This window comes from Syngnathus scovelli, chromosome 21 (genome assembly GCF_024217435.2).
Source record: "Syngnathus scovelli strain Florida chromosome 21, RoL_Ssco_1.2, whole genome shotgun sequence".
In the NCBI taxonomy this organism is placed as follows: Eukaryota; Metazoa; Chordata; class Actinopteri; order Syngnathiformes; family Syngnathidae; genus Syngnathus; species Syngnathus scovelli.
In genome coordinates, this window is record NC_090867.1 from 3220929 (window position 1) to 3248643 (window position 27715).

Below are 27715 nucleotides of genomic sequence, written 5' to 3' on the forward strand. Positions count from 1 at the left end.
AAAGGTCCTGATCCAATCTTCTCAATTTGAACAAATTAACAGTCAGAACATGCAGAACATGAAGAACAGGAACAGTTCTTCAGAACATAGGCTTCATTTCTACTTCCTCCTACTCCTTGCTGCCAGAGACTTGGCAACGCTTCCTCTCACACAGCTGAGCCACATTTGGCTTGAGGGAGGAGGCAACTGAGACCCTCAGTATGGCTTTAAGATGCTCATCTTTAATTCTGGACCTGTACTTTGACTTATTGAAGTTCATTGTGGAGAAGAGCTTTTCACACAGATAGGTGCTGCCAAAAAGGCACATGATCCGCTTGAACATCCTGGAAAGCTCAGGAAGCTGGGGGGCAGTTCTCTCAAAAATTGTCCAAGCTCCACTGTTCTTCCACTCACTTCCCTGAACTTGGCTTTGAGTTCAGTATTGCACTGCAGGTCAATTAGCTCCATCTGCAGAACAGGGGGGGGCATCCTCAACATCAAAGGAGAAGGGGTCAGCAAAAATGTTAAAAGTGGCTCTGTGTGTCTTGAAGTCTGCAAACCTGTGATCAAATTCTTCTTGTAGCTTCCCAATGGTATCAGCATACTTCTCACCACTGAATGCTGTGCCTGAATCCATTTCCAGCTTTTGCTATCATTTCACTCACAACATAGCTAGCTTTCACAGCCGCTTCGTTCTCTTTGCTTGTTTTTTTATGAAAAAAACGTGTTGCCTCAGTAGAGATTATTTAAGTTTGGCGACCCGATCCTCTCGCTCATCTCCCAGGTATTTTGCATACTCCTCAGCATGTTTAGTTGAGTAATGACGTCTGATGTTAAACTCTTTGTTAACAGCAACTTTACCCATGCATATTAGACAGGTTGCGACGTTCCTGTGCTCAACAAAAAAATATCCCGCCTCCCACTTCTCCTGAAATTGCCTGTGCTCATCCGCAACTTTTCTCTTCACGGCAGGTTTTGAAACAGACATGACGGGGGCTGACAAACAATGTACAGCACTAGGTGACAGTGACAAGATATTTCCCTCCACTCGCTCATTCAAACATGTCAAAGTGCTAATTCGCCAATTAGCCAATTGCTATTTCGCCCAGTTGTCACGAGCCTGAGCTACGGAAGCCCATACGTGTCAAAAAAAGTAAAGCGGCCAGATGCATGTGCGAAAAGAAATTCGCGGGCCGCACTAACACACAGCTTAGACGTCACGCAGGGGGCCGCAAAATATTGTCCCGAGGGCCGCAATTGGCACGCGGGCCATGAGTTTGAGACCCCTGCTGTACAATGTCTTTAATGCTATACGTATGTTTAAAGCCTGGAACAAAATGTGCAGTAAACAATCATTATAATGAATCATATTTTGACATTTTGTTCTTCGTCGTTTAGTCCAAACATTGTCTTTTCATCCGCGAAGGCGTCCTAACATAATATTTCACAGACATTGTCCCAACAGGTAAGTTTGTGGCATATTACCTGTGCAATACATTGCTGCCAGTGTTGTTAAGCAAATGTGCTGCTAAACATTCACTGTCGCGACATTGCTGAAATTAATCGCTCCTATGGGAAGCGGTGTAATTTCCTGGCTCTTCTCCCGAAGCGGCGCACAATGCGTAACCAACATTGAGGCAGATATGATGCAGTCTCGGATTTGTAGTGTTGCGACTTGTAATGATGCGCTTTCGAATATTACATTAATCCCAACAGCATGCCGCGCCTTTGATGACATTTAATTAAATTGAGTGTGTAGTGCAACAAATGAAAATTATTCACAAAAGCGGGTGGGGAGTGGGGAGGCAACTATACCGCTATTATTATTAAAATTCTATATTTACGCCTTGGGGTGGGGGGGGGGGGGGGGGGTTGGGCGATGTAAGTTTTTTTCCTTTAAGCCCCCAAGAGCGAGCATTCCTTCTTCACTCCAATCAGCAACACGAGAAGGAAGAGAGAGAGATAGGGGTGTTTACATTTTGAAGCGCATCCTTCAGTTACAGTCGCTGCCAAGTATTGGTTATTGGTTGTTTTGTTTGCGTCATATAATTTAAAATATTTTGGGCTGTGTTTTTGTTTTTTTGTTTTTTTTGCTACGCGCGTCAGCAGAAATGATTTGGACGCGGGGGTGAACTTCAGCGTCCTCCTCGCAACGAGCTCCACTTCCACCAAGCTGCAAGTGAACCAGAAGGAACACATTTACATCCTCGGTTTTGACTTAGTTCTTTTTTTCCCCCTCCCTTACCACATGCTGTTAGCACCGATTGTTACCAGAGCCATGTCCAGGAAGAAGACGTTAAAGGGCAAAGGCACCGCCAGGAGTCCCAAAGGGTCGCCAGGTGTGGGCAGGACGGGAAAAGGTCTGGCTTCAGGTGCCTCGCCGACCTCCGGACTGGTTTACCCCAGTAGACCGTCCATAAGCAGCAGTGGCGAGTTCTACGACATTGCCTTCAAGGTATGCCTCACCTGAATGTTAAATCCTTCAAATTTAATTTTTTGCAGAATTATGTGTGCCCCAATTAGCTGCCCTCATTAGTCACATAGATGTTGCTGAAAGAGTAAATAGTTTATTTATGTATTTATTTCTTTATTTCTTTCTTTATTTATTTATTTATTTATTTATTTATTTATTTATTTATTTATCCATCCATCCATCCATCCATTTTCTGAACCGCTTAGTCCCCACGGGGGTCGCGGGCGTGCTGGAGCCTATCCCAGCCGTCATCGGGCAGTAGGCGGGGGACACCCTGAACCGGTTGCCAGCCAATCGCAGGGCACACAGAGACAAACAACCATTCGCACTCGCACTCACACCTAGGGACAATTTGGAGTGATCAATCGGCCTGCCAAGCATGTTTTTGGGATGTGGGAGGAAACCGGAGTGCCCGGAGAAAACCCACGCGGGCTCGAGGAGAACATGCAAACTCCGCACAGGGAGGGCCGGAGGAGGAATCGAACCCGCACCCTCCTAACTGTGAGGCGGACGTGCTACCCAGTGCCCCACCGAGCCGCCTATTTATTTCATCCATCCATCCATTTTCTGAACCGCTTAGTCCCCACGGGGGTCGCGGGCGTGCTGGAGCCTATCCCAGCCGTCATCGGGCAGTAGGCGGGGGACACCCTGAACCGGTTGCCAGCCAATCGCAGGGCACACAGAGACAAACAACCATTCGCACTCGCACTCACACCTAGGGACAATTTGGAGTGATCAATCGGCCTACCAAGCATGTTTTTGGGATGTGGGAGGAAACCGGAGTGCCCGGAGAAAACCCACGCGGGCTCGAGGAGAACATGCAAACTCCGCACAGGGAGGGCCGGAGGAGGAATCGAACCCGCACCCTCCTAACTGTGAGGCGGACGTGCTACCCAGTGCCCCACCGAGCCGCCTATTTATTTATTTATTTATTTATTTATGTATTTATTTATTTATTTATTTATTTATTTATTTGCATAGCGTTGCATTGAGTACACTGTTTGAATTAGACCTAATAATTGTTCATTTTAAGTTGTCCCACTGTACTGTTCAAAAATCTTCGATCAGAGACTCTACACACTTCACTTTACAATTTGCCGTAGAACAGAATTTTCTGCTTAGGCTGAAAGCAAAAGTGATTTTTTGGCTTTATTTTTATTTAATTTTTTCCAATTTAATTTGTTTTGAGTGTATGCAAATTCCTCATGGGAACTAGTATTCACTTCACACTCAAATACTGCTCTAAGTGTTGCCACGAAACATTAGGTTTGCTTTTTTCAAATTAGGCTCCATGGACGACCTGGAAAAATTTGCGTTCAATCAATGCTGCAGTCTAACCTCTTTGTGATACTGAGTACAAAAGAAACACCACAGTTTTTTTTATATTCTTAGGTGATGCTCGTGGGAGATTCAGGCGTTGGAAAGACCTGTTTGCTGGTACGTTTCAAAGATGGAGCCTTTCTAGCTGGTAGCTTCATCTCCACTGTGGGCATTGACTTCAGGGTAAGTGGAAATTGAAGTGTACTTGAAGTGTATATGAAGTAGCATTGATAGCATGTAACCATTGTGCTGCCATATAAATAACAAGTCTTGCCATTTGTATTCCACCTGAGACGAGAGATAGACAGCTAACAGAAAAGTATTATCTACACAATACCCACAATACATTGTTGGAAATACATAATGTAGTATGTTTTATTAATTACATGATTACCAAAAACAACATTGAAGCCTCTTCACATGCTGTGAAAGCTTTTAAGTAATTCATTCTAAAACGGGCTGTTTTGGATTGGCTCCTCCCCCTCCTTTTTTGACCTTTTAGGTAATGAAAGAGATGGGAAATCAATGTGGCAATTCTACTTTTTTTATTCATCATCCCTGAAGGATAAAAGTGTTATTTGAAAATGAATTAAATTGATTGGGTCTGATGAGGACATTTTAACACACGTACCTGACAGCTGGGATATAAATGACAAATTTGAAATAAGAATCATTTTGTCTGCATATCTGTTCCCCTCCTATGGCGTCTTCCAAAAATAAACCAAGCAAATGTGATCAGGCAGAAAAAAAAAAAAAAAAAAAAGAAAAAATGAAACGCACTCATGCTAATAAGGTTCCACGGGACAAGATCACCAGTGCAGAAGCTTATTTCTCCCCGTCTTGCATGGCCTTCCTAATTCCTATGCTGTGGCTCGATTCTTAATTCTCTCAATTGTAGTTGCGCAGGATTATATTTTTTTCAAGCCCTTAAAAAATTCAGCGATGTACTGACTGACTGTCTTTGAGGTCAAAGGTCTCTACAATCGTCGCTTCGTTTCCCTTTCTAACAGCTTTAATGACACCTTTGTTGAGTAGGTAACCATGACAACGCGATGAATATGTGGCTATATTATTCAGCAGATTCTGCCTAATTTGGCTGACAGATGGCTCACAGTTTTTTTTTTTCAAGCTTCATGGACAGAGGTCACCAGTCGAGAAAGAAACTGGTGACGACACTAGCAGTCAGCGAGCCGTGACTAAAATTATCTCGTGTTGACAACCTCGGGGTTGGTTTGTTGCGAATATTCTCGGCCTAATACCCGCTTTGCTTTACAAACTCTCTCAGTTCATTGCGCTCTGAATTTTGGAGTCATTCCAATTTAATCACAGTTGCCGAAGGACGCCAAGCTGCTGTCGCGCGACAAAGTTCAAATCCTTATCCGTACTCTTGACGTGGATGGGTTCAGAAAAATATTTTGCATACACCATGGAAGCTTGAAATATAAATACAGGCGTTATTAGCTCTTCCCTTGTTACTGTAGATATAAAATAAAACATGGGGTTGTGCTCACCTGGCCTTCATAGATATGAAAATTGTTTTACTGCTTGAGATTCAATCATGCGAAGGACTGTATGTTTATCCAGACGACCATAAAATAGTCAGGGAGGTCGTGGCACTCAGGTCTTTTCTTTGTATCACGCCAACAAAGAGTTATCATCTCGGTCTTCTTGGAAATAATGGGATTTTGGGTTTGACATTGAATTTTGTATACACATTTGATCATCCTAATAAATAAATTAAATACAAACCTTTCCACGAACATTCAAGCTACCACGGTCATTTCTTCAAAAAAAAATGAAAATGAAGCTTTCGATATTTATAGTTATCTGTGCGGGGGTGGTGCTGCAAAAGAAATTCAAAGAATAGTGCTCCAATTTAATGATAACAGTGTGGCATAATCTGCCACACACACACAAGTGATGGTGAGAATTTGGATGATAGATGGAATTTTCTCAACAGATTGAATTGAATGCGCCTTTCAGCAAAATATATTCAACACTCTCAGTTTGTCTGGAGTAAACCAACCCCATGGCAGGATAAATCCTCCATTCTGTCTTCGCTTTTTATTAATCCACCTCCCATTGTGTGAAAACCTGATGAGAAAGTTTCAAAGAAACCTCCCAAAACAGTCACATGACCCTAAAACCTTATTTGCCTCAAACTGTGTCAGTCCTGCTGTATTTACCAAACAATATCAACAAAATACTGCAATGTGCTGCAGTAAGCACTGCTCGAGCTTGCCCATCATGGTGGACAACGGCAAGAGAACTGCCAGAGCTTTGGCAGACATCCCGACAGTCCAATAAGATTTATCGCGCCAATGGGGAAACGTGTTAGCCGTATTCTTCATATAATCCTGTCGTAACTCTAGAAATAATTAATGGCTTATAAGGGCACTATGGACTGCATGCTTAATAACACAAACACCCTGCGAACAAACTCAAGTCATTCTATGTATACGATTAATACTACTATAATATAATATATATAATAATATTATTTCTAAAAGTAGATTTGGGAATTTTGAAATTAATTTTTTTTTTTGGTCAGCATTTTTTTATTATAAATAAATACTTAATTAATTAATTAATTAAGGGGTCTTGCATCGCTATTATTGTACACCCAAATTGGTACAATTAAATTTATGACAGATTTGACCGTCGCGCATCACCGGCACACACCGGTTCATTAAAATAAATCTTCATTTGTCAACAGCTCAAAGTGTTTTATTTACCGAGCAGATTTAGTGGCACTTAGTTTAGAAAGTCATTTAGTGTTTTACGATCGGCTTCATTCTTGGTGGTGTTGTGACACTTTGCTTCTCAAATAGTGGCTGTTCCTAATCTAATAATAAATACCTAGGCCCAGTTCGCAGCCGGGTGCATCATTCATAAAAAGCCTTTGCTCAAATGTAGGTAGATTCCTCTTTTTACCACATTGAAAAGTATACTATGCTACTTTTAATAAAATGTATCCTGTTGCTAACCAAAACAGGAGCTGCCACACTGATTTAAAAAAAAACACAACGATGAAATTTGAATCTTTTAAATATAAAAGGCAATTCTAGAGATTTAAATTAAAATCTGAAGGTTTATCATCAGATACCATAACTGCAGCAATATCGTACTTAAGAGGGAATACCGTATTTGCCGGTGTATTGGTCGACCTTTTTCGATCCAAAATCGACCGAAAAAAAATCGACCTCGACGTATACACCGAGTCATAAAATTTAACTTCGTATTCATCGCTTCAAATGTGATGGTAACCAAGGCTGTTTCTCATGCATCTCATTGTGCGTGGGTGTGCGTCCATCAGGCTCATCAAACAGCGAGAAACTGAATCATTATAAAGCGTTCGTCGCATTAACACGCATCCTCAGCAACAATTTCAAATATTCTCACCTCATTAACGGACATCGAAAGCCAGGCAGCGACGATGACTGCTAGGGGGAAGTACTGGGTATTGAGCGAATGTGCGAGTCATCGCGCGTCAAGCAACGACAATAACTACCGGTACGTAAACATTCAATCGCCATGTCTAAATGAATGTCGTTGGCACTTAGAAAATATTCGCCAAACTTCGCCAGACTTCCAGGGGAAGAGGCCGAATTTTCACTTGTTCTGGCCGACCGGAGGAACCAGCCGAGGCGGACACTTTACGGCGGTTGAGTCGTTGGCACTTAGAAAATATTCGCCAAACTTGGCCGGACTTCCAGGGGAAGAGGCCGAATTTTCACTTGTGGTGGCCGACACGGGGAACCAGCCGAGGCGGACACTTTACGGCGGTTGAGTCGTTCGCACTTTGAAAATATTTGCCAAACTTGGCCAGACTTCCAGGGGAAGAGGCCGAATTTTCACTTGTGGTGGTCGACATGGGGAACCAGCCGAGGCGGACACTTTACGGCGGTTGAGTCGTTGGCACTTAGAAAATATTCGCCAAATTTGGCCGTACTTCCAGGGGAAGAGGCCGAATTTTCACTTGTTCTGGCCGACATGGGGAACCAGCCGAGGCGGACTCTTTATGGCGCAAGAGCAGTTGGCACTTAGAAAATTTGAACTGGGCGGCGTGCGCGAGTGCGCGGCCCGCTGGAAGTCGAATGAGGCTCCGCGATTTCATCCGCGGTGCTTATAAAGTGCCGATCCGCTCGGCCGGAGCTATTTTCGGCCACCCGGCGCGTGTGCACGGCCTCCCGGCTGTGCCGGGCGGCGTGCGTGAGCTCGCCGGCTGCTGGAAGTAGAATGAGGCTCCGCGATCTCCTCCGCGGTGCTTATAAACAGCCGATCCGCTCGGCGGGAGGTATTCCCGGCCACTTGGCGCATGCGCATAGCCTCCCGGATGTGCCGGGCGGCGTGCGCGAGCTCGCCGGCTGCTGGAAGTCGAATGAGGCTCTGCGATCTCCTCCGCGGTGCTTATAAAGAGCCGGTCCGCTCGGCGGGAGCTATTTCCGGCCACTTGGCGCGTGTGCACGGCCTCCCGGTGGTGCCGGGCGGCGTGCGCGAGTGCGCTGGCCGCTGGAAGTCGAATGAGGCTCCGCGATCTCCTCCGCGGTGCTTATAAAGTGCCGATCCGCTCGGTTTGGAGCTATTTCCGGCCTCCCGGTGGTGCCGGGCGGCGTGCGCGAGCTCGCCGGCCGCTGGAAGTCGAATGAGGCTCCGCGATCTCCTCCGCGGTGCTTATAAACAGCCGCATGCGCACGGCCTCCCGGAATTTGAACACATTTCGTCAATAAATTTCGCATATTGAATTTTTAAGTTTAATATAATGCAACAATTGAGCTCGACTTATACAAAGGATATATCATAAAATCGTAAATTTCCGTCCAATTTTAGGGGGTCGACTTATACACCGAGTCGACTTATACACCGGCAAATACGGTAAGTGTTTTGACCTCTTATGTAGGCAAACAAAGAAGCGGGACAGTCTACTGAAATATTTCACAAAGGCTCAGGTTAAATACTTCAGTGTCTGCATATAAATCGAATATAGAACAGAAACGGACGCGGTGGTGGAGAAAGGAGAGCAAGGCTGACAAATCCAGGATGAGTTGGATTAGTGCAAGAAGCACAATGAAAGCTGGTCGCAGCCAACCGGGGAAGCGCAGGAAGTTGCTAAGTGGTAAAAGGGCACTTGTTCATTGCGATCATGGATTTTTGTTTTGGGACCAGATAAAAAATGATTCTGCTCCTTATCAGAATCACTGACCCAGCGCGTGAACATGGGCGATCAGAATTCGATTTTCTATTAAGCCTGTGGAGGAGCCACACTCTTCGTAGTTAGACAGCCAGACTAAGTGGGTAGTGATGTTATAGAGTTTCAGTTGAACCCAAGGCCATAAAAAAAAAGACTTTCCTTTATTATTTACTTTTATCTGAGCCATCTGTCTTTATCAAACAGTCTGCATTGTATTGTATATTTTTCTGTTTTGAATACATGAATTAATACAAAATTAGTGGGGGGGAAATGATGAAACAAAATCATTGTCGTTAATAAATATTCAGTCTGAAGTTCGGAATTTAACAAGTGCCGAATCCAAAAAAAAGTAAAAAAAAAAAAAAAAGGTAATAAAGTAAAAACCCTGCCATAGCCGCAGGTGCCTAAAAATTCAAAGCCATTATATAAAATTCATACCTTTTACTTTGATAATCTAATCTTTTTTTTATGTGCAATTTTACAACGTACCGTTCAGGCTGTACCTGTACATAAAATGCCCCGCCCCCAAAAAAGCAATTCTCCTTAATGTTTATTACTAACTCTGGTCATTATCTCATCGGCTTCCTTTCCTTCCAAACTATTTCTATCATGATCCTTTTAAAAATAAAAAACCAGCACCTACAGCAACAAACACAATTTCAGTCAGAGACCTCCCAAAGGACTTACTTCATCATAAGTTATCGTCAACAGAAACCCCCCAAGCCCAAATCAGTCAGATCCCCAAATCTACTCCAGAACAGAGAATTGTGCATACAATAAACATTCCTTCGCACATCAAAATGCAAAATGTGCCCCAGAAGAAGTTTCCTAAATCTTCACTCCAGGAAGTGAATTTTAAACCAGCAAGATTATTACACTGTGTTGTAAAAGATTCCCTCTGTGGCCCATTGAATAGTCCCGATGCATATTCACCGGTATCACTAAGCCTCATTGGACAGAAATGAGGGTAGCCCTTTTATTGTTTCAAGGTCAGTGCTGCCTAGCTATCCATTCTGTTTAACTACTTCATCACTCTGCAAATTGTTTTCCCAAACACACTTTGCTTTGTGTTTGTCAATGCAAAAGCACGCCTTGTGTGTGCAGACAAAATAACAATGCAGAGGAATTTAGTTTAGTATTCCTATTTTTTTTTCATATGCTTTCATACACAAGCAGAAAAAATTAAAGCTGTCTAAGGAACATCTTTAACGATGCTTTTCTATTTCTGTACATACTGACCTGTAATTATTTGTAAACAAATGTCTTCATATATTAAAGGAAACAAATCACAGGTAATTGTTCTAACTAGCCAGAGAAGATTAACAAACAATATGAATGCATGTTTCATGTCAGGTAATTAAAAAGACAACAAAAGGAGTGTGCCTTTGTGTTTGCAGGTTTTAGTGATTATAAAATGGGCCTTTGGATGCATCCCCTGCTAAATGCAGATAGGGGTGTTTTCTGCTGCGCATCTGTTTTCAGGAGCAATTTAATGTGAATTGCAATATTATGCTGCTTTTATTTGTGTCTGAAAATTTGGATGTTCAAAATTTTTCCGTGGGTGTGTTACAGAATAAGGTGATGAGCATTGATGCCGTCAAGGTCAAACTGCAGGTAAGATAAAAACTCAAATCTTCTTTTAAATAAAGATAAAGCTAAATCAACTGCTTTGGTGCTTTCATATTTTTGGGGGGGTAAATAAACCTTTCATAATTTAAAAATTAAAATGTTGCTTTTACAACCGCTAGAAATAAAATAAATAAATAAATAAAATATTTAAGGAAAAATTAATTCAAAATAAATAAAAATAAATAAAAAGAATAAATAAATGAAGTTAGTGGCGGCTCGGTGGAACACTGGGTAGCACGTCCGCCTCACAGTTAGGAGGGTACGGGTTCGATTCCACCTCCGGCCCTCCCTGTGTGGAGTTTGCATGTTCTCCCCGAGCCTGCGTGGGTTTTCTCCGGGCACTCCGGTTTCCTCCCACATCCCAAAAACATGCTTGGTAGGCCGATTGATCACTCCGAATTGTCCCTAGGTGTGAGTGCGAGTGCGAATGGTTGTTTGTCTCTGTGTGCCCTGTGATTGGCTGGCAACCGGTTCAGGGTGTCCCCCGCCTACTGCCCGATGACGGCTGGGATAGGCTCCAGCACGCCCGCGACCCCCGTGGGGACTAAGCGGTTCAGAAAATGGATGGATGGATGGATAAATGAAGTTACATACATTATAGTAAGCCTAATGCTTTTCTTTTGTAGATTTGGGACACTGCTGGTCAGGAGCGATTCCGGAGTGTTACACATGCATACTACCGTGACGCTCATGGTAAGACTCCCGTTTTTTTTTTTTTGTAGTTATTCCATCTCAATAGTACGATTAAGTTTTCAGCTATACATTTGATGTAATATGTGTGCGTGGGCCGGCCGGGCCTGTTGTCCATTGTTAAAACGGATCTGTCAGTTCTGTACAGCAATTTGCTCGCAGATGTTTAACAAGGCAGCAAGGGAGCCTCCAAACCGCTCTTTCGAATCGTCAGTTTGTTCCTGACTTTTCAACAAAAGTTGTTCTTTCTGACAGGCATTACAGGGTAAGAGTTTGCAACCCAATCACGCCACACCACTAAACCATCAATTCTTGGGAGATAAGTGGACTTTGTTATGACCTTGGAGAAATCTCTGCCTTATAGCTGTTTTCTATTAAGGTTAAAGACCACTGAGCATGTCAGGTACATCCACGGGTGGAGCTGGGGGTGGGGGAGCCACGGGAGCAAAGGTCACCTAATTGACTTTTGGTATTTTCTGAATTTCCCAGGAATTTGATTCCACATTTCCACCTATCCCCCCTAGAGAACACTTTATGAATTTCAATTAGGCAGCTATAAAAAACCTGTTTGACTGATTTAGCTCTTTCCGCTGCATTGTGGAAATGTCAAGATTTAAGGAGCATTCAGCTTCAGTGGTTCCATTGTATTCGGCCAAACCTATAAATATTCAAAATATTCTGTGGTGCTCGGACAGAGACCGTATTGTTTCAGAGTGTGCCACATTATTACAGTACTAAATCGGTTTGGTTTGTTCAATTCATAATTTAACCACGTAAACAACCCTACGCAATAAGATGCCTTGTTGCTGTGAGCTCAGTACACTTTGCCAGGCTCATTTCATGCAAAGGATGTCGCCAAGTGCAAGAGGTCCAGCTGTGTCCGGAACAGAACTGCATCTTCTCAGTGGAGCTGGCATTCATCCATTTCCACAGCATGAAGCAAAATCACTGTGGTTGCAAAAAAAAAAGATGGAACACATACTCAATGGGGGAGTCAAATAATTTGTTGGTGAGAAAGACTTTCTAGGTAAGAACAAATTAGGTCCATTTTATGACAATTTCCTGCCAACAGGTTCCACATCTGTAACAATTTCAAATTTAAATTACTTTCAATTAATTCTTTGCAGCAACTCGCCTGACAACTTGATTTTATTACAAACTATTACTTTGAAAAATGGATCACTCCAGTGTATTTAAGGCCCAGGTCAACTGGTAAAAAATCACAGTTTACTTTCATGTGAATAAGAAAGACCAAGGTCAGCCCGTAATTATTGCTGAAGATGATCATGTCAGAAATGATGTATAGCAACTGTCGTTTATAGATCGCGGCCTTGTATCCATCGCCGATCTACTCAGACACTCAGCAACAGATTGCGCAATTTAATCAACATACTGGGACTGTACGTGAATGCCAAGCAAATATCTGCTGCAACACAATAGTGAATGAAGACGGAGCAAGATTTAATATGCGCTAATGTATTCCTCCAGTCTTCCAAATTGTGCAAGTTATGACTTGCCAAAGGAGACTTGCTTGAAAAGTCTGACTGATTTCCTGAAGATCTATTTTTCCTTGTGACTTTTAGAGATTTCACCACAGGAATGAACCTGAATGTGGGGAGAATTGTCACCTTAAATTATCCATCCATCCATCCATTTTCTGAACCACTTAGTCCCCACGGGGGTCGCGGGCGTGCTGGAGCCTATCCCAGCCGTCATCGGGCAGTAGGCGGGGGACACCCTGAACTGGTTGCCAGCCAATCGCAGGGCACACAGAGACAGACAACCAATTGCACTCACACTCACACCTAGGGACAATTTGGAGTCTTCAATCGGCCTACCAAGCATGTTTTTGGAATGTGGGAGGAAACCGGAGTGCCCGGAGAAAACCCACGCGGGCCCGGGGAGAACATGCAAACTCCACACAGGGAGGGCCGGAGGTGGAATCGAACCCGCACCCTCCTAACTGTGAGGCGGACGTGCTACCCAGTGCGCCACCGAGCCGCCTACCCTTAAATTATTATATTTTTAATTTTCAAAAGTACTAGTGGTATCGATACTTGGTATTGGCGTTTCCTCAACAATCGAGTAGTGATAACAGTCTAAAAGAAATGATAATGTTGGATGAGTGTTGAGTGATTTTTAGATTTACTGCAATTGCGTCATAAAATATGTTTTTTTTTGTCTTTTCAGCTCTCCTTCTGCTCTATGATGTCACTAACAAAGCATCGTTTGATAACATTCGGGTAAGAAAAGCATCTGTCTCATTTCCATTCCACTCGTGTTCTCTCCATTCTTTCCAACATTAGTTATATATTCTATACACATATTTGATGTAATATCACTCTTTTGAATTACAATATCAATGTGAACCAATTTTCTGACCTTCCATGTTTGATTTACACCACACAAGGGAATATGTTACAAATATGCAAAAAAAAAAAAAAAAAAGCTTTTAGTAGTATGATAATGATGATGCATGGAAATTAGAGCTACTTTCCCCCGAAATGGACTCTTTGTAGTTGGAATGCAATTTTCCCTCTCCTGCCCCATTTGCCTCTTCCATTCTGGGTGAATTACTGTCCCTTTAATTAACACACAACATAGTTAAATCTAGCAGTGTCATCAATGCTAATAAGGATCGAGCAAGCCTGGTGCGCTTACAATCACATCTGGAGTTGTTTGTGTGGCATGCACGTTATTGGATGCCGAGCTGTCTCAATACACTCATAATATTCTCAATTAAAAAAACAACATCAGAGCAACGTGTTTTTTTTTTGGATATATCTTTAGTTGCAAATCACTGGCGGAGCTAGAGGGTGGCCCATAAGGGGCACTGCTTGCCCCCCCCAAAAAGTATGCCAGGCTAGATACCGTATTTATTCTAATTATCGCCCAGGGCGATAATTAGAGAAGGTTTATGTCTAACGGGGGGTGGGCTATTAATAGAGAAACATTTTTGTCCGATCGCCAAGGGGCACTGATATGGGCGATAATATGTATATTTTCCTTATGTAGTATGCAATACCTGCATCTCACTGGTATTCTTAACACTAGAACAGCGGCTGTTTTGATCTACCTCTAACAGCGGGGTGCGTCAATTGACGCTCCATTGATGCGACGCGTTACCGTCGCACATCACGTTTCGCACTTCATGTTATCGCGATCGTCTTGTTCGAGCGCACGCCCCGATAACATAATTGTGTGAGGATATTGTAGCGGAGTGACGAGTGTAATTGTATCATAGTTTATGGAGAAAACCAATTTAAAAGGGACATTCGACGTGGTGTCAAATCAGTCATATTTAAATTTGTGCAATGACGTCGGTATGCGGTCGCGGAGGAAAACGTAAGTTTTGGGGGAAATTTTTAGCAGCATGGGCGATAATTAGAGGTATCAATGTTTTTTTTAGTTATGTCATCGCTAACACACACTGGGCGATTATTAGAATATGGGCGATAATTAGAATAAATACGGTAATTGACTTTTGGGTAGTTTTTTTATTAATCCAGAGATTTTTTTTTGTAAGGGACTTAAAGTGAATCTTTATCAGTGTTCTGAATAAAAGCTAGTGAAATAAAGTTCTGTTATTCATGTAAATACTCCTCGTTTTGGTCCATAATTGCAGGCTGCTATTGCGTACCCCCTCTCTCACTGTCTAAATCCATTAGCAACCAGGTCTCGGTGCGAAGGCCGCTGAGTATTTAGAGGGAAATAGACAATCAGTATTCAGTGATTTTTCTAACTCAACAGCCCTTATTCTCATTGCTCTGTGAAGTGGGCTGCTTTTATACAGCAGGTTTTTTTTTTTTTTGCTAGCAAAGCTGTTACATAAATTATGTTGCAGATTTAACAACCTACTTGAACCTAACAAGTTACGCGCTTACAGAAACCATGTATTGTAATTAAGTTTCAAAACGGCTCTCTAAATCCTGAAATTCAGGTGTTCCACTCTGACTTGATTTGGAATCGTGACATTTTGTATTTCTTCAGTGACGTAGAAATAGAGATATAATATAATATGCCAGGAATTTCGCTTTACAGTTGATTTACTATGGCTCTTATTAAACTGTAATATACAACATGTCAATGTGCCTTCCTCTTCGAGACTGCAAAAGTAATTTGGCGTCACCGTGGTAACGACAGCCTCATTCATTCCCTAAAGATAACAAGACTGAGGATGAAGAATACAATTATACACATTTTTACACATTTTTTGGATTGGACCATGATTAAAATGAAACAGCATACTAATGATGGTTACATTTAATAATAGCGCTCCAATATACTATAATCATTCGATACGAGTCTTCACCGCATTTGGTATTGAGCTCCTTATCTGCGGCGCACAGCTGGTCCATGTGACGCGATACGTACACGGCGATCGTCAAAGGCCACAGGTTTGCACCTAGACGCACCTTTTTGTTTTATCGTCCACTGTATGGAGGCTTTGTTATTCAAAAACAATCAACCTAATTCAGACTTGAGGTATTTTTAGCTTAAATTTCCAGGTGATGTTTTGCTCTTCAAGGTCGTTGCAAAAAATCCCATCAAGCTCCCTGCGTCTATAAAATGTTATTTCCCAAAGTAGATTTGTTGAGTCGCTCCATCTACTGTACATTTCAAGCTGAGTGAATTTTTCGTTTTCTCATTACTTTTTTCCTCCATCCCACTTGTTCGTTGTTTTTTTGTTTTTTTGTTTTTTATCTCTGTTGAGCACAACACTTTCGTCAGCCTCTCCCTGGATTTCGATCTTTATATTTTTTTCTCCCTGTCTTGTAAATATTTAACACCCAAAAAAAAGGAAAAAAAAAAATTTCAACCCCTCATATAATACAATCAAACTAAATGTCATTTTCCACAGACACAAATGACTACACTTGGTTTTGAAAGCAAATCAACTTTATATGCAAGAGCAACTTTGCTCCCCAAAAATTTGCATATCAGACAAAAACAACAAGGGGGAGGCTATATTTAGAAATGACTGTTCTGTTTGTGTGAAGCGTACGGTTGGGGTCTCAGCATTTCTTGCTGATAACTGCCATCCCACCATTCCCCTGCCTGCAGCATTGCTTCCAGACTGCACAGCAGTTTTGTACCCAAGAGACCCTGCCCCCTCCCCCATGCTCATCTCAGTGGGCCCAAACCCAGATTTATAAACCTGAATCCTTTCAAACTTTTTCCCACTACATAGCATTAATTCAAATTAGTGCAGGTAATAATAGACAGTTTGAACTTTTGGGGATTTTTTTTTTTTTTTTTATGTCAACAAATGCAGAATTGCTTTAACCTTTCCAGTTGTTTGTACATTTGTGATTAGTCATCACTTTTCAAGTGCATAGCATTTATTTTAGCATACAAGCTGCAATGTTTTTCAGTCTCTTGTGTTTTCGCTTTTGGCTTTATCACACTGTAAATAATTTCCTCATGCTCACTTTTACGAGCAGCACACATTTGGTGCTGCCATGAATGAGAAATGAGTTGTGCTATTTTTCTTGCCAGAGGACTTTTTTCGGGAACAGCCGGTGGCTTTTTATACGGCTGAGGGTTCGCCATCTCTTCGCTGTATGCTTCACGGAAAACGTCGTCCGGTTTGGCGGAGCGGAGCTGCACGTGGCGGAGTTCCTCGAGAGTAATTGCAGGCATTGACTTGAGGAAGGCTAAGGAGTCCGAGTAATGGCGACGGAATGGTTTGCCTTTGAAGGTGGGATTTTGTTTGGGATCAAGTGGAGATGTGTCAGACAGAAGAAAACCCGGATCGGGAACGGTGACGGGAATTGGCGTCTGCAGAGACAACCTTTTTGTGTGAGCCCGTTTGGAGGAGGTGCTTGATTTGGTGCGTAACTTCCAACCAAGCGGGTCATGCCCCGTAATGACAGATGTCTGGACAGAAGAACAAGAAGAAGTTGAGGACGTCGATGGATGAGCAATGGAGCCTATCCCGGTAATGGGACTGGAGTAGCGTTGTCTCGGATGACGAGATGGAATCTGATGGGATCGAAGGGACACCCCCCGTTGAGGTGGTTGTGGTTCCCTGGTGTTTTTCTTGACAGTAATGACAGGGGAGCTGTTGCTATGGCAACAATCGGTGGACCAGCGGCGTTGGTGGGAGCAGGAGGTCAGACTGGTGCTAGAAGTTCTGCAGCATGATTGTTTACCTTCTTGTTTGTTGGTTGTGATCTGCCCAAGTCTCTCTTTGCGCACTCTGAGCTGTGTGGGACGGACCTGGTGATTTTCACCCATGCGAGGGTAGAGGTAACTGGACTTGTCTGTGTCATTATTAGCAGAGGAGCTTTTACTCATCTTTTTTTGGAGGGTTCAACGTTAAAGTTCACTCACCCCACGCACCACCTTTTGAAGGAGAAAGTGATAAGGGAAGTTTGAAAAGAGGAACGAGTTGAGTCATGTTACACAATTTATATCCTTTTCACAACAAACATTTGTAAACCAGAAGCTGCAATATGAATTTAAATTATTTCAAACTTTAAAAACCTGACTAGAGCAATATAATATAATATAATATAATATAAAAACTAAAAACAATAAAAATAAAATAAAAATATTCATGAAAATGAACAAATTCTACAAAGTAAGAATCGTCTCTAAAATCACATCTGTGCGATATAAATGGCATATATTCCGTTGAGTTGAAGCCAGCTGCACAGCAAGGGAACTGAGCCAAATGCAAGTCGACAATCCTGAACAAATTACAACTGGCAGATGATCCTTGCAACCAGCAAAATGAAAATCCACTATACACGATCTTGTTGTCACCTAATGTGATATCATTTATCCCCAAAACACATTCCCATTCATGTTACATTGATTTCCATGAAGACAAATACCATTTACCTGCAATCTTGCGTTGAGCTGACCTCAGATAAAAATGTTCTTATTGTCTTCTTGGTATTTGTAAAAGCACCCCACCCAGAGACCAAGTCCAACCCTAACCGCAACTTCCTCAAATTGTCAAAGCAAGCACACACAAATTTGGAGTCATTAAAGAGAAGTCCAACACGAAGAACTTTATTTTAAATTATGCTTGAGTGTGTTTTGAATGCCAGGTAGCGTTCAAATTAAAAATAAGGAAGTCCAGTGATTGAATTTCCTTGTCTGTCTGCCATCATCAATGAAAAGAAGTCTGGCCTAGTTCATTGGGATGCTTATCACTGTGGAAGCAAATATCACAAGGGGATGGGCGCCATTTGGAAATCACTTTATGTTTATGTTATAGATTGAGTGTTACACTTGAAGTTTTCAAGCTCATTTAAATTTTGGTCAGTTGTTACGTAAAGGCAACACGAAATGTCGACCGCTATCGAATAGCTTCATTTTAGCTAACAACCTACTCCGGCAACCTGACACAAAGTACGTATGTTTTCATTTGAAATGCAACACTAATGACCATGCAAATTACAATCTGCCGTTATCAAATGCTATCAGGTGACTGTTGTTGCAAACACCATCTATAATTGGATCGCTATCTGGCCTCAAAGCTTCTTTGATTTTTGTCAAGCGACTAAAAATAATTTTGCCGCTTCTTCTTTTCCTTGTAGATGAAAATAAAACTTCTTTTGACCTTGACAGCAGTCACAGTCCATCACATGTTGGTTTTGAAGCTTGATCGCGTCCTATTTTCGTAGCCGTGTTCCTTTTGCCGCTTTCTTGTAATCCACCCACTCGCTACCTTTTTCTCCACCATTTGAGTAATTGACAGTCAAGGCCGCTAGGTGCTACGATCTCTATGTAATGAAGGAACGTAAACCCGAGCGAGACAGAATGAGGCTTAGGGTAAACTCGCGGCTGAAGTGCTTCATTTAAATATAGTTGCCTCTCATGCACAATAAATGTTGGCAGTTATGTCTGACCTTTGACCTTCCAGTAATTGACGCTATTTTTCAAATCATTCTTTTTCGCTCTATACTTGTGCAATAGCTCTGATTGACTTCCCTGCTTCTCTCAGCTCCAAAATAATTTGCTTTTCTCTCATCTTCATGTTTTCTTAGCAACAAATGCAACCCAAAGAGACAAAAACAAAACAATATTATTTATATAAAACATTTATAATAGACACAATAGACAATAGTCAAAGAACCCACTGCTCAATGGACTCGGAGGTTGTTTCTTTTCTTCTCGGCACAAAAGCTTTATTTCCCCTCAGCCAACGGAGGCGGCTTGACACAACCTTGAACCACTCCGATGCGTTTTCATTCGAGCTCAACACATTTCCTTCCTGCGGAAATTTTGTATCTAAGGGACATTCTAAAAGCTTTCAACCTTATACAGTTGCCCTGTGAAAAATAAATCCATTAATCCTACAAGGTTTATTATGTACTCGCTGTCACGGTCGGGTGGAGCATGGAGCAGGACGACCAAGTGCGGCTTGGACCAGGGTTTATTGGTGAACTCAAAAAAGGCAAACTAACAGACTCGGCAACTGACATGACCTAACAAAACCTAACAACAAGACTGACCAAAAAGACGTGAAACAAAATGACAGGGTGACATTACCAATGACAGCAACTGGAACCAAAAAGACGTCATGACGTTAACACATAACATAAATCCAACACCGAACAACCACAACCAATGATCCGACAGGGAGTGAGGGGCAGACAGGACTTGTATACACGACAGGTAACGAGAGGCAGGTGGGAATAATCACACTGATCATTGGCACACAGTAAGGGAGGGGCGAGCACACAGACACACGAACAAAACTATGACACGATCGGGGACGAGTCGTGACACTCGCAATACTAACGCACATTCATTTTGCAGGCCCTATTAGAAAAATAAAACAATAAAACATTTAAAAATTAAAAAAATATAAATAGATAAATAAATAAAATGTTTGTAATCAATAAGTAAATATTACAAGGTTTTTGACTTGTGTTTTTGACAAACTGGTGAGAGTCTGATTAGATTTCGATGTAATTGGGTGTCTCCTCAGAGAACACAGAGTGACAGTAATTACCCAAACAGATTATGTCTATAATCATCTGGGCTAATTAGGGAAAAATGGAAGTAGGGCAGCTACTTTGCTGTAAATAACAATGCGTTAGTAATTATATTTTTAATAATAACACACACATTATATAAGCTCATGTCATTATTTTTATCTTTGCCTTTGTTCTTGCTTGACGGTGTTTCATGCTCGTCACTAACCGCTCTTCTGCCAAGGCCGGCCATCTCGAAAGCCACCCACGTGGAAATGTTGATGGATCGGATAAAAGCAAAAAGAGGCGTAATAAGAAGAAGAAAACTTCCAAACAATCTGCAATTTTCTTTCACCACCTGTGTTTATCATCAATCATCATCATCATCATCATCATCATCCCTCTCCTCAGAATTTCCCTTTCACATCAACATTTTTTAAATTTTTTTTTTTTTTGCAGGCATGGTTGACAGAGATCCACGAGTTCACTCAGCAGGACGTAGTCATCATGCTGCTAGGCAACAAGGTAAGACCTTGTCAACGCTGTAGAACGATGTCTTGATAGATGACGGAGTGAGCGACGAGGGTACATCATTGATTTATGAAAGGACTTCTTATATTTTGTGGACCAGATTTACACTTCCTACTTCAATTTGCTCACAGCTTTAGAATCTCCAGTTGGCCTAAAATGCTAAATTTGAGTACTTATACATCTCTCTGACTCCATTCATATGATAATACCAATAACTCAACACGATTGTGTAGTGTAAAAGGAGCTGCTCGTATTAGCCAGCTAAGAGTTATCACCCGAGACAGCAGTTCTCGCTTCTATAAAGCATCCCAGCCCACTTCCCCCCCCCCCCCCCTCCCTCTTATTTACAACTCATTCATGCTAAACAAGATGTACACTATCTGCCCAGAAGAACGCAAGTAAGCAGAAAGTCAAATGGACTATATGGGAAGACAGACAGTCTTTGGAAGGTGTTTGCCACCAAGCAACAGTTGCTCATTTTGTTTGGCTTGGCATGCTGGAGGGCCAAAACATTACTGAGGCTATGAAAACAAAAGACATTTGCACTGGCTTGTAGAAAGATGCAGATTTCAAGGTTAAACCCTGCAAACTGTTTGTCTTGAAGAAAAAAAAAAAATCCAGGTTATGTAACACTGTGCTATTTATTTACTGTTGTTGACTTCCATGCTGTCACTATCCAATCTTGTCATTGTGGTTGTTTACCTATATTTTGGCATCTGCGTGTTTGTTGTTTTGGGCATTCAGCAAATATAAACACTATAATGTTTTATAGGCCGACTCTAACCATAACAGGGTGGTGAAACGAGAAGAGGGAGAAAAACTGGCAAAGGTAATTATATTATGTTTTAATATGCACACATTATCATTATAACTTTTTTTTTGCCGAAATCAGATTTTCGCAGGGAATCACTCTCCATAGTCCAATCAGATTCTGTTATTATAATATACATCTTGCACTTAATCCGTCCATATAGATAATAAAATGGCTCCCATATACCAGCGTATGTATTTAGTATTTATTCATGGATGCTCATTTCTGTTATTGTTTGCATGGATGATTAGGGAAGGCTTGCTGACTTAATTTTCCAGGCTGTTTCATTCCGATAAGCTTGGAGAGGTGTACAAGAGTAAACGTGAACGTAGGTGGGAGGGGAGGGGTTGTTGCGCGAGAGCATCATCTGCCAGTAGATATACAAAACTATTGTCACATAGCTTGAATATATATTTTGTCCCTTTCCTATAATAATATAAGGCGTTCCTAATAAAATATTTTTTTAATGATATAGTGCCACCAACAAAACAAGGTTAGACACACTTTTTTGTGAAGATTTTATTATCGATTTTCACAAAACAATATTGAGGAAATTTCACTTTGCTTCAGCGCTTGGTGTCATCACAGGATTTTTTTATTTTTGTTTATGATTTATTTATTTACTTTTTCCCCATGCAGGAGTTTGGTGTACCCTTCATGGAGACTAGCGCCAGGTCCGGACTGAATGTGGAACTGGCCTTCACTGCTGTGGCCAAGTGAGTCACACATACAACCCCACGAAGTTGTAAGAATATTGGTGTGGAAGTTCCCAAAATATTTTTTATTAGATAACATTCAATCCATGATTAGATCCAAATCTGTATTTTAATGGACTTTCAAACCCGAGTGGATTAGTAGTCTGTCTCAATAACCTTCTTAGTAGTCTGTCTCAATAACTTTCTTGAGCCCCTTAAGTAGTATTTTTTCCTAACTCTTGTTGAGCATCCATTTTCTTTACTGCTTGTCCTGTTTTGAGTTGCAAGAAGCTAGCTTCTATTCCATTTGTCTTTGGGCAAGTTCCCCCCTGGACTGTGCCGCCAGATGATTACAAAGCACATACGGAGGCCATGATTCTCCACACTCATATTGCAGATGTGAATGTGAGAGTCGATGGCTGTTTGTATGTGTGTTGTGATTGACTAGCATTCCTTGCAGGGGTGTAGAAAGTGGATGGATGGATGATTTAAAACACACCTGTTGGGCAAAATAGAAAGATGACAAAATACCTGTCTTCCCTGGGAGTCTTTCATCCATTCACCTTTTCATTTTGTCAAATTATAAGGTCATATCTTGAAAGAAATGGAGACAGTTACTAGCCTGCGATCGCACAAAGTCAGCCGGGATGGGCTTAAGCATAATAATGAAAACGGTTGCTATAGAGAATGATTTCATTGGAGCCTTCTGTGTCTCTCTCTTTGTTAGAGAGATGAAGCACAGGACCATGAAGGAACCCGATGAGCCAAAGTTTCAGTTGCAGGAGTACGTCAGCAAAGAAATGAGGACTGCCAGCTGCTGCCACTCGTAGATTGTGTGTACGTGTGTTTGTGTGCATGTGTGTAAAGGTAAGTGCCAGATGTACCCGCCCATAAAGTCTGTGCACCAGAGAAGTTTATTTATTGTCTTAAATTTAATGGTCCCCTGCAACTGTGAATGTAAAACTGAGCTTACATGTATTCGCAAACATGCATGCACACACGCACGCACGCACACACACACACACACACACACACACACACACACACAGCCCACTTACACGTTTCTATTGTCTGTGTTAGTCCTCCCCTCACAGCATCACGAATGTGTCCCGTGCTGTGCTGTGCACATTTTCAATATTTATGTGAATTGAAATTTGTAAGTCTTGTTGAAATAGAAATGTAAAGTAGATAAGTTGAATATTCATTATGGTAATCACGAGAGGGACTAGAAACTCTAAAGAACACTTTGTACAGTTGTTTCATTGTACCTCATATGAGCTTTGTTTTGTAATAACTATTTGATGCATATTTTACCAGCAGATAATGTCCATCCTGCAAATGTGATGAGTTATACTACATTATATATACAGTTTAAATGTGATGATATTTTAAATTAAACAAATGTACAGTAAAATACTCATCTGTTTAAGTTCTAATAACCATATTGTAACTGAATTGAAATGGTATTTACATTAAAGAAAGAGCAATGATAAAAAGGAAATGGACATATTCCTTTTACTCTGGGTTACATACCAGTGAATTGGGGCACTGCCGTCTTGTGGCGGCTTGGCGTCATTACATGACCGCTTCATAAACTATAAAGCCTATATGTTTAATATCGCACCACGTACGTATTTATTTAATTCTGCTTATGTGGTGATATTTTAAACTAAACAAATGTACTGAGTGTCTTTTATTCGTGTTTACTAATTATCAGAACTACAAGAAAATAATTGTCAAATTTTAGGCAGACTACCATTTTTACAAAACTACCCTTAAATCTCATGTTTAAATGTTCAATTATGGCTGTATGAAATTCATTGAAATAAATTCTAGGGGGGAGGGCGGCTCGGTGGCGCACTGGGTAGCACGTCCGCCTCACAGTTATGGAGGGTGCGGGTTCGATTCCACCTCCGGCCCTCCCTGTGTGGAGTTTGCATGTTCTCCCCGGGCCCGCGTGGGTTTTCTCCGGGCACTCGGGTTTCCTCCCACATTCCAAAAACATGCTTGGTAGGCCGATTGAAGACTCCAAATTGTCCCTAGGTGTGAGTGTGAGTGTGATTGGTTGTCTGTCCCTGTGTGCCCTGCGATTGGCTGGCAACCAGTTCAGGGTGTCCCCCGCCTACTGCCCGATGACGGCTGGGATAGGCTCCAGCACACCCGCGACCCCCGTGGGGACTAAGCGGTTCAGAAAATGGATGGATGGATAAATTCTAGGGGAAGATGTTTATTTAGTTTTCTCTTTTGTATGAAGGCATCTTCAGAATTTTTGTTTGAACTTCCTGCCTTCAGCATGTATTAAATTGTAACCTTTATCCGCCAAGAGCGCACTACAAGCAAGTTAGTGGAAAAATATTGCCACCTAGTGGTAAGATGGTGTCACTGTCTTTCACTCTCTGTGTCGGTGACAACCTCCGGGAATCCCAAGGTTGCCCGTTCACTTTAATTTCCAGAGTTAACCGAAGCAGCTACCCTAACAGGTCACCTGGTGGCGCTCGTGTGCACAGCACCGTTGCACAAGCAGGAGAAGAAAGTTGCCGCGGATTGGCGGACGTGACGTCAGGCCCTTAGGTCAATTGAAGACAGGTGTGCACGAAAAGAGTTATTAAATATAGGTGAAGCAAAATGGCGTCCTCTTGCATGTCCACTCCGCAGATATATGTGCACACGAGCGAATGTTTGTCGTTTGCGGCCGTTTCTCACGATGCCTTTTTGCTTGTTGCAGGATTTTCACACTTGAGGACCGCTACACCGTTTGCCCAAAGCACAGTAACGTCACAGTTCACTTTGATTTGCTGCAGGTAGCACGGTGGGCTCTTTGTTTTTTGTGCCATTATTTCGAATTTTTTTTATTTATTTTTTTTAAATGCTGGCCAGCTCTTTTTTTTTTATTTTCTTTCCCACGTAGTGGTTTTTGCTGGGGGGTTGAATGCAAATGTTTGTTTGACAAATTGTCCGCGTTTCTTGGTTCTGTTGAATATTGACTGGTGTTTTATTTGACGTTTTCATGCAAACTTTTGTATCAAAGTCAAAGTCAAAGTCAGCTTTATTGTCAATTTCTCCACATGCCAAAGACACACAAAGAAACCGAAATTTCGTTCCCCCCTATCCCACGATGACAAGACATGGCTCACAACAGACAAACAAGTAAACAAGTATAACAAAAGCGTGCTGAATAAATAATGAATAAATAACACAACAATAAATAAATAAATAAGAGGAGCAGAAAAAAAAGGAGCAAGTGCGCGTACAGCAGACATTCCCGAAAATAGCGCAACAGTGCCGCACGCTACGCAGAAGGGGGTAGCGAGTTCTGGGCCCTAACAGCTTGGAGAAAGAAGCTGTTGGCGAGTCTGGTGGTGCGGGAGCGCAGGCTCCTGTACCTCTTCCCAGAGGGCAGAAGGTCAAACAAAGAGTGAGCCGGGTGACTCACATCTCTGGCAATCGAGGTTGCCTTGCGGGCGAGATGGGAGGTGTAAATGTCCTTCAGGGAGGGGAGCGAAGCACCAATAATCTTACCAGCCGTATTCACTATGCGCTGCAGGGCCTTCAAGTTCTGTTCAGTGCAGTTACCACCCCAGACAGCGATGCAACTGGTGAGGACGCTCTCAATGGTGCCACGGTAGAATGTAGACAGGACTGCCTGAGGAGCACATGCACGCCTAAGCTTCCGCAGGAAGTACAGGCGGCGCTGAGCTTTCTTTGCCAGTGACGAGGTGTTTGCGGACCAGGAGAGGTCCTCACTGATGTGCACCCCCAGGAACTTGGTGCAGCTCACCCTCTCCACCACAGCACCGTCGATGATCAGCGGCAGGTGTGTTGTGTGACCCTTCCGGAAGTCAACAATGATTGTATGTGCTTTTTGCCAAAAAGATTGTTGCAAATTTCGTATCAAAACCAAACCTTTGGGCTCCAAATACTCGTCCACTTTTAGTATTGGTCTACTCAAGGTTGTGAAAAACGCATACCTAAAAAACGTTTGCAAACATGTTTTACTTCCTGTTTCCGCCTACTCTTTGGACAACTGAGCTCCACTCCGCCAATTTTGGACCGCAAACTTGGATCGTCTTTGGACTCGAGGTAGGTTGCGTTGCTAATCTAAACTGCCGATGAGTAATTTTGAGGCTCTTTGTTCGATGTTAATTGGCTTTATTCTTTCATAGTGGCGCAGCTCCTGCTGCAGGTACGATGCTGCAAGTATACGGCGGATAAGGAAATTTCCCGGCTTGAAACCCTTGCATTGCCGATGAGTAATATTGAACACATTTTATTTGACCATAATGGCGTCATTCGTCAAGTCAAGTCAAGTTTATTTGTATAGCCCTAAATCACAGTCTCAAAGGGCTTCACATAGCCAAAATTGACAATTATTCTCAAAGCATCCCCTGATCTTAAGCTCCCAAAAGGGCAAGGAAAAACTCAAAAAAACCCTGCCAGGGGAAAATGAGAAACCTTGAGAAGGGACCACAGATGGAAGGATCCCCCTTTCAGGATCACCATTCGTGCTATACATACGATGCTGCAGCTACATGCAACGCTCGTAACTACCAGTTTAATTCGCCTAAACTGACAGTTTAATTCGTGTCTGTGTTATACTAATATGTACACAATTTTTGTTGACATTGGCTTTTTTTTTTTTTGCCGTAAAATGACCACTGCGGCTTTCTTATATGCGTACAAGGCGAAAAACAAGATTTGTGGAGGTTTCAGTGAGGACGGATAATGCACTTCAAAATGAGATGAGTTCATCTATCGTTATCACATTCTCATGGCAATTGAAGTTACCAACACACAATTAATGATGCATGATTTGCAGGCTGGAAGAGGAGCCGAATGGCATGAGGAAAGGACCAATTCCACACCCAGTCAAGAATCAAGCAGCGTGCAAAGGTTGACATGTGTGGGCATCATGTGACCAGCAGGAGGCAGTGTGGAGCTCTGGGACGCGCTTTGGTTATGGGTGCAGCACGCCAAAGTTGACATGTGTGGGGATCATGTGACCAGGAGGAGCCAGTGTGGAGCTCTGGGAGGTGCTTTCGTTATGGGTGCACCACGGAAAGGTTGCAGGAGTGGACAGTGTTTGGGGATCTGATGGTTGGATCTGCTTGTTCTTGCTTAAGATGCGGTCTGTAGTTGTGGATGAGGTTGTGACTTGAAGAGCAGCGTTGTCTTGTGCGAGGATTGCCATTGATGGCGCATTTGGGGGAGGACGTCATGTCGATGGACAAACAAAACTTTGGAGCTGAATGTCCAATTTTGCAATGACTTGTAACATTTGGTCTTTTTCTAACCTAACACTGTCGTACTTGCGTTCTTTGTTCTCCCCTCGGTGTAGGGCGGCATTGGAGCGAGCCAGCCCCGTATGTCCAATTTTGCAATATGACTTGTAACATTTTGTGTTTTTTTTTCTAACCTACCATTGTTGTACATAATCTAACCCTAACCTACTACTGTCGCACT

The 27715-nt window shown here is 42.2% G+C and overlaps 1 protein-coding gene and 1 long non-coding RNA gene across 3 annotated transcripts; one reads left to right on the top strand and one right to left on the bottom strand.

The window, feature by feature from the left end:
• The first annotated feature begins 1202 nt into the window (after positions 1-1202).
• LOC125991123 (ras-related protein Rab-26) lies at positions 1203-23756 on the top strand. 2 transcript variants are annotated; one of them, XM_049758719.2, is made up of 10 exons: positions 1203-1444; positions 2238-2434; positions 3845-3955; positions 10536-10577; positions 11219-11285; positions 13473-13525; positions 20678-20743; positions 21522-21578; positions 22200-22276; positions 22983-23756. In XM_049758719.2, the coding sequence occupies exons 2-10, from the start codon at positions 2258-2260 to the stop codon at positions 23083-23085; spliced, it is 753 nt and encodes a 250-aa protein (XP_049614676.1). In that variant the 5' UTR covers positions 1203-1444; positions 2238-2257; the 3' UTR covers positions 23086-23756. The 2 variants fall into 2 exon arrangements, with proteins under 2 accessions (XP_049614676.1, XP_049614675.1); XM_049758718.2 differs by lacking the exon at positions 1203-1444 and having other exon boundaries at positions 1875-2434.
• LOC125991120 (uncharacterized) lies at positions 16164-18236 on the bottom strand. Its single transcript, XR_011086076.1, has 2 exons — positions 18132-18236; positions 16164-17630 (listed from the first exon to the last, which is right to left on the bottom strand). It is a non-coding gene; the product is annotated as an uncharacterized lncRNA (long non-coding RNA).
• Positions 23757-27715: the final 3959 nt, after the last annotated feature.

Bases quoted from the DNA above. Each gene is read 5' to 3' on its own strand.
- LOC125991123 (XM_049758718.2), top strand. From the start codon at position 2,228: ATGCTGTTAGCACCGATTGTTACCAGAGCCATGTCCAGGAAGAAGACG. The intron at 2,435-3,844 runs GTATGCCTCACC...TTATATTCTTAG, and splicing joins TCTACGACATTGCCTTCAAG to GTGATGCTCGTGGGAGATTC. The intron at 13,526-20,677 runs GTAAGAAAAGCA...TTTTTTTTGCAG, and splicing joins CATCGTTTGATAACATTCGG to GCATGGTTGACAGAGATCCA.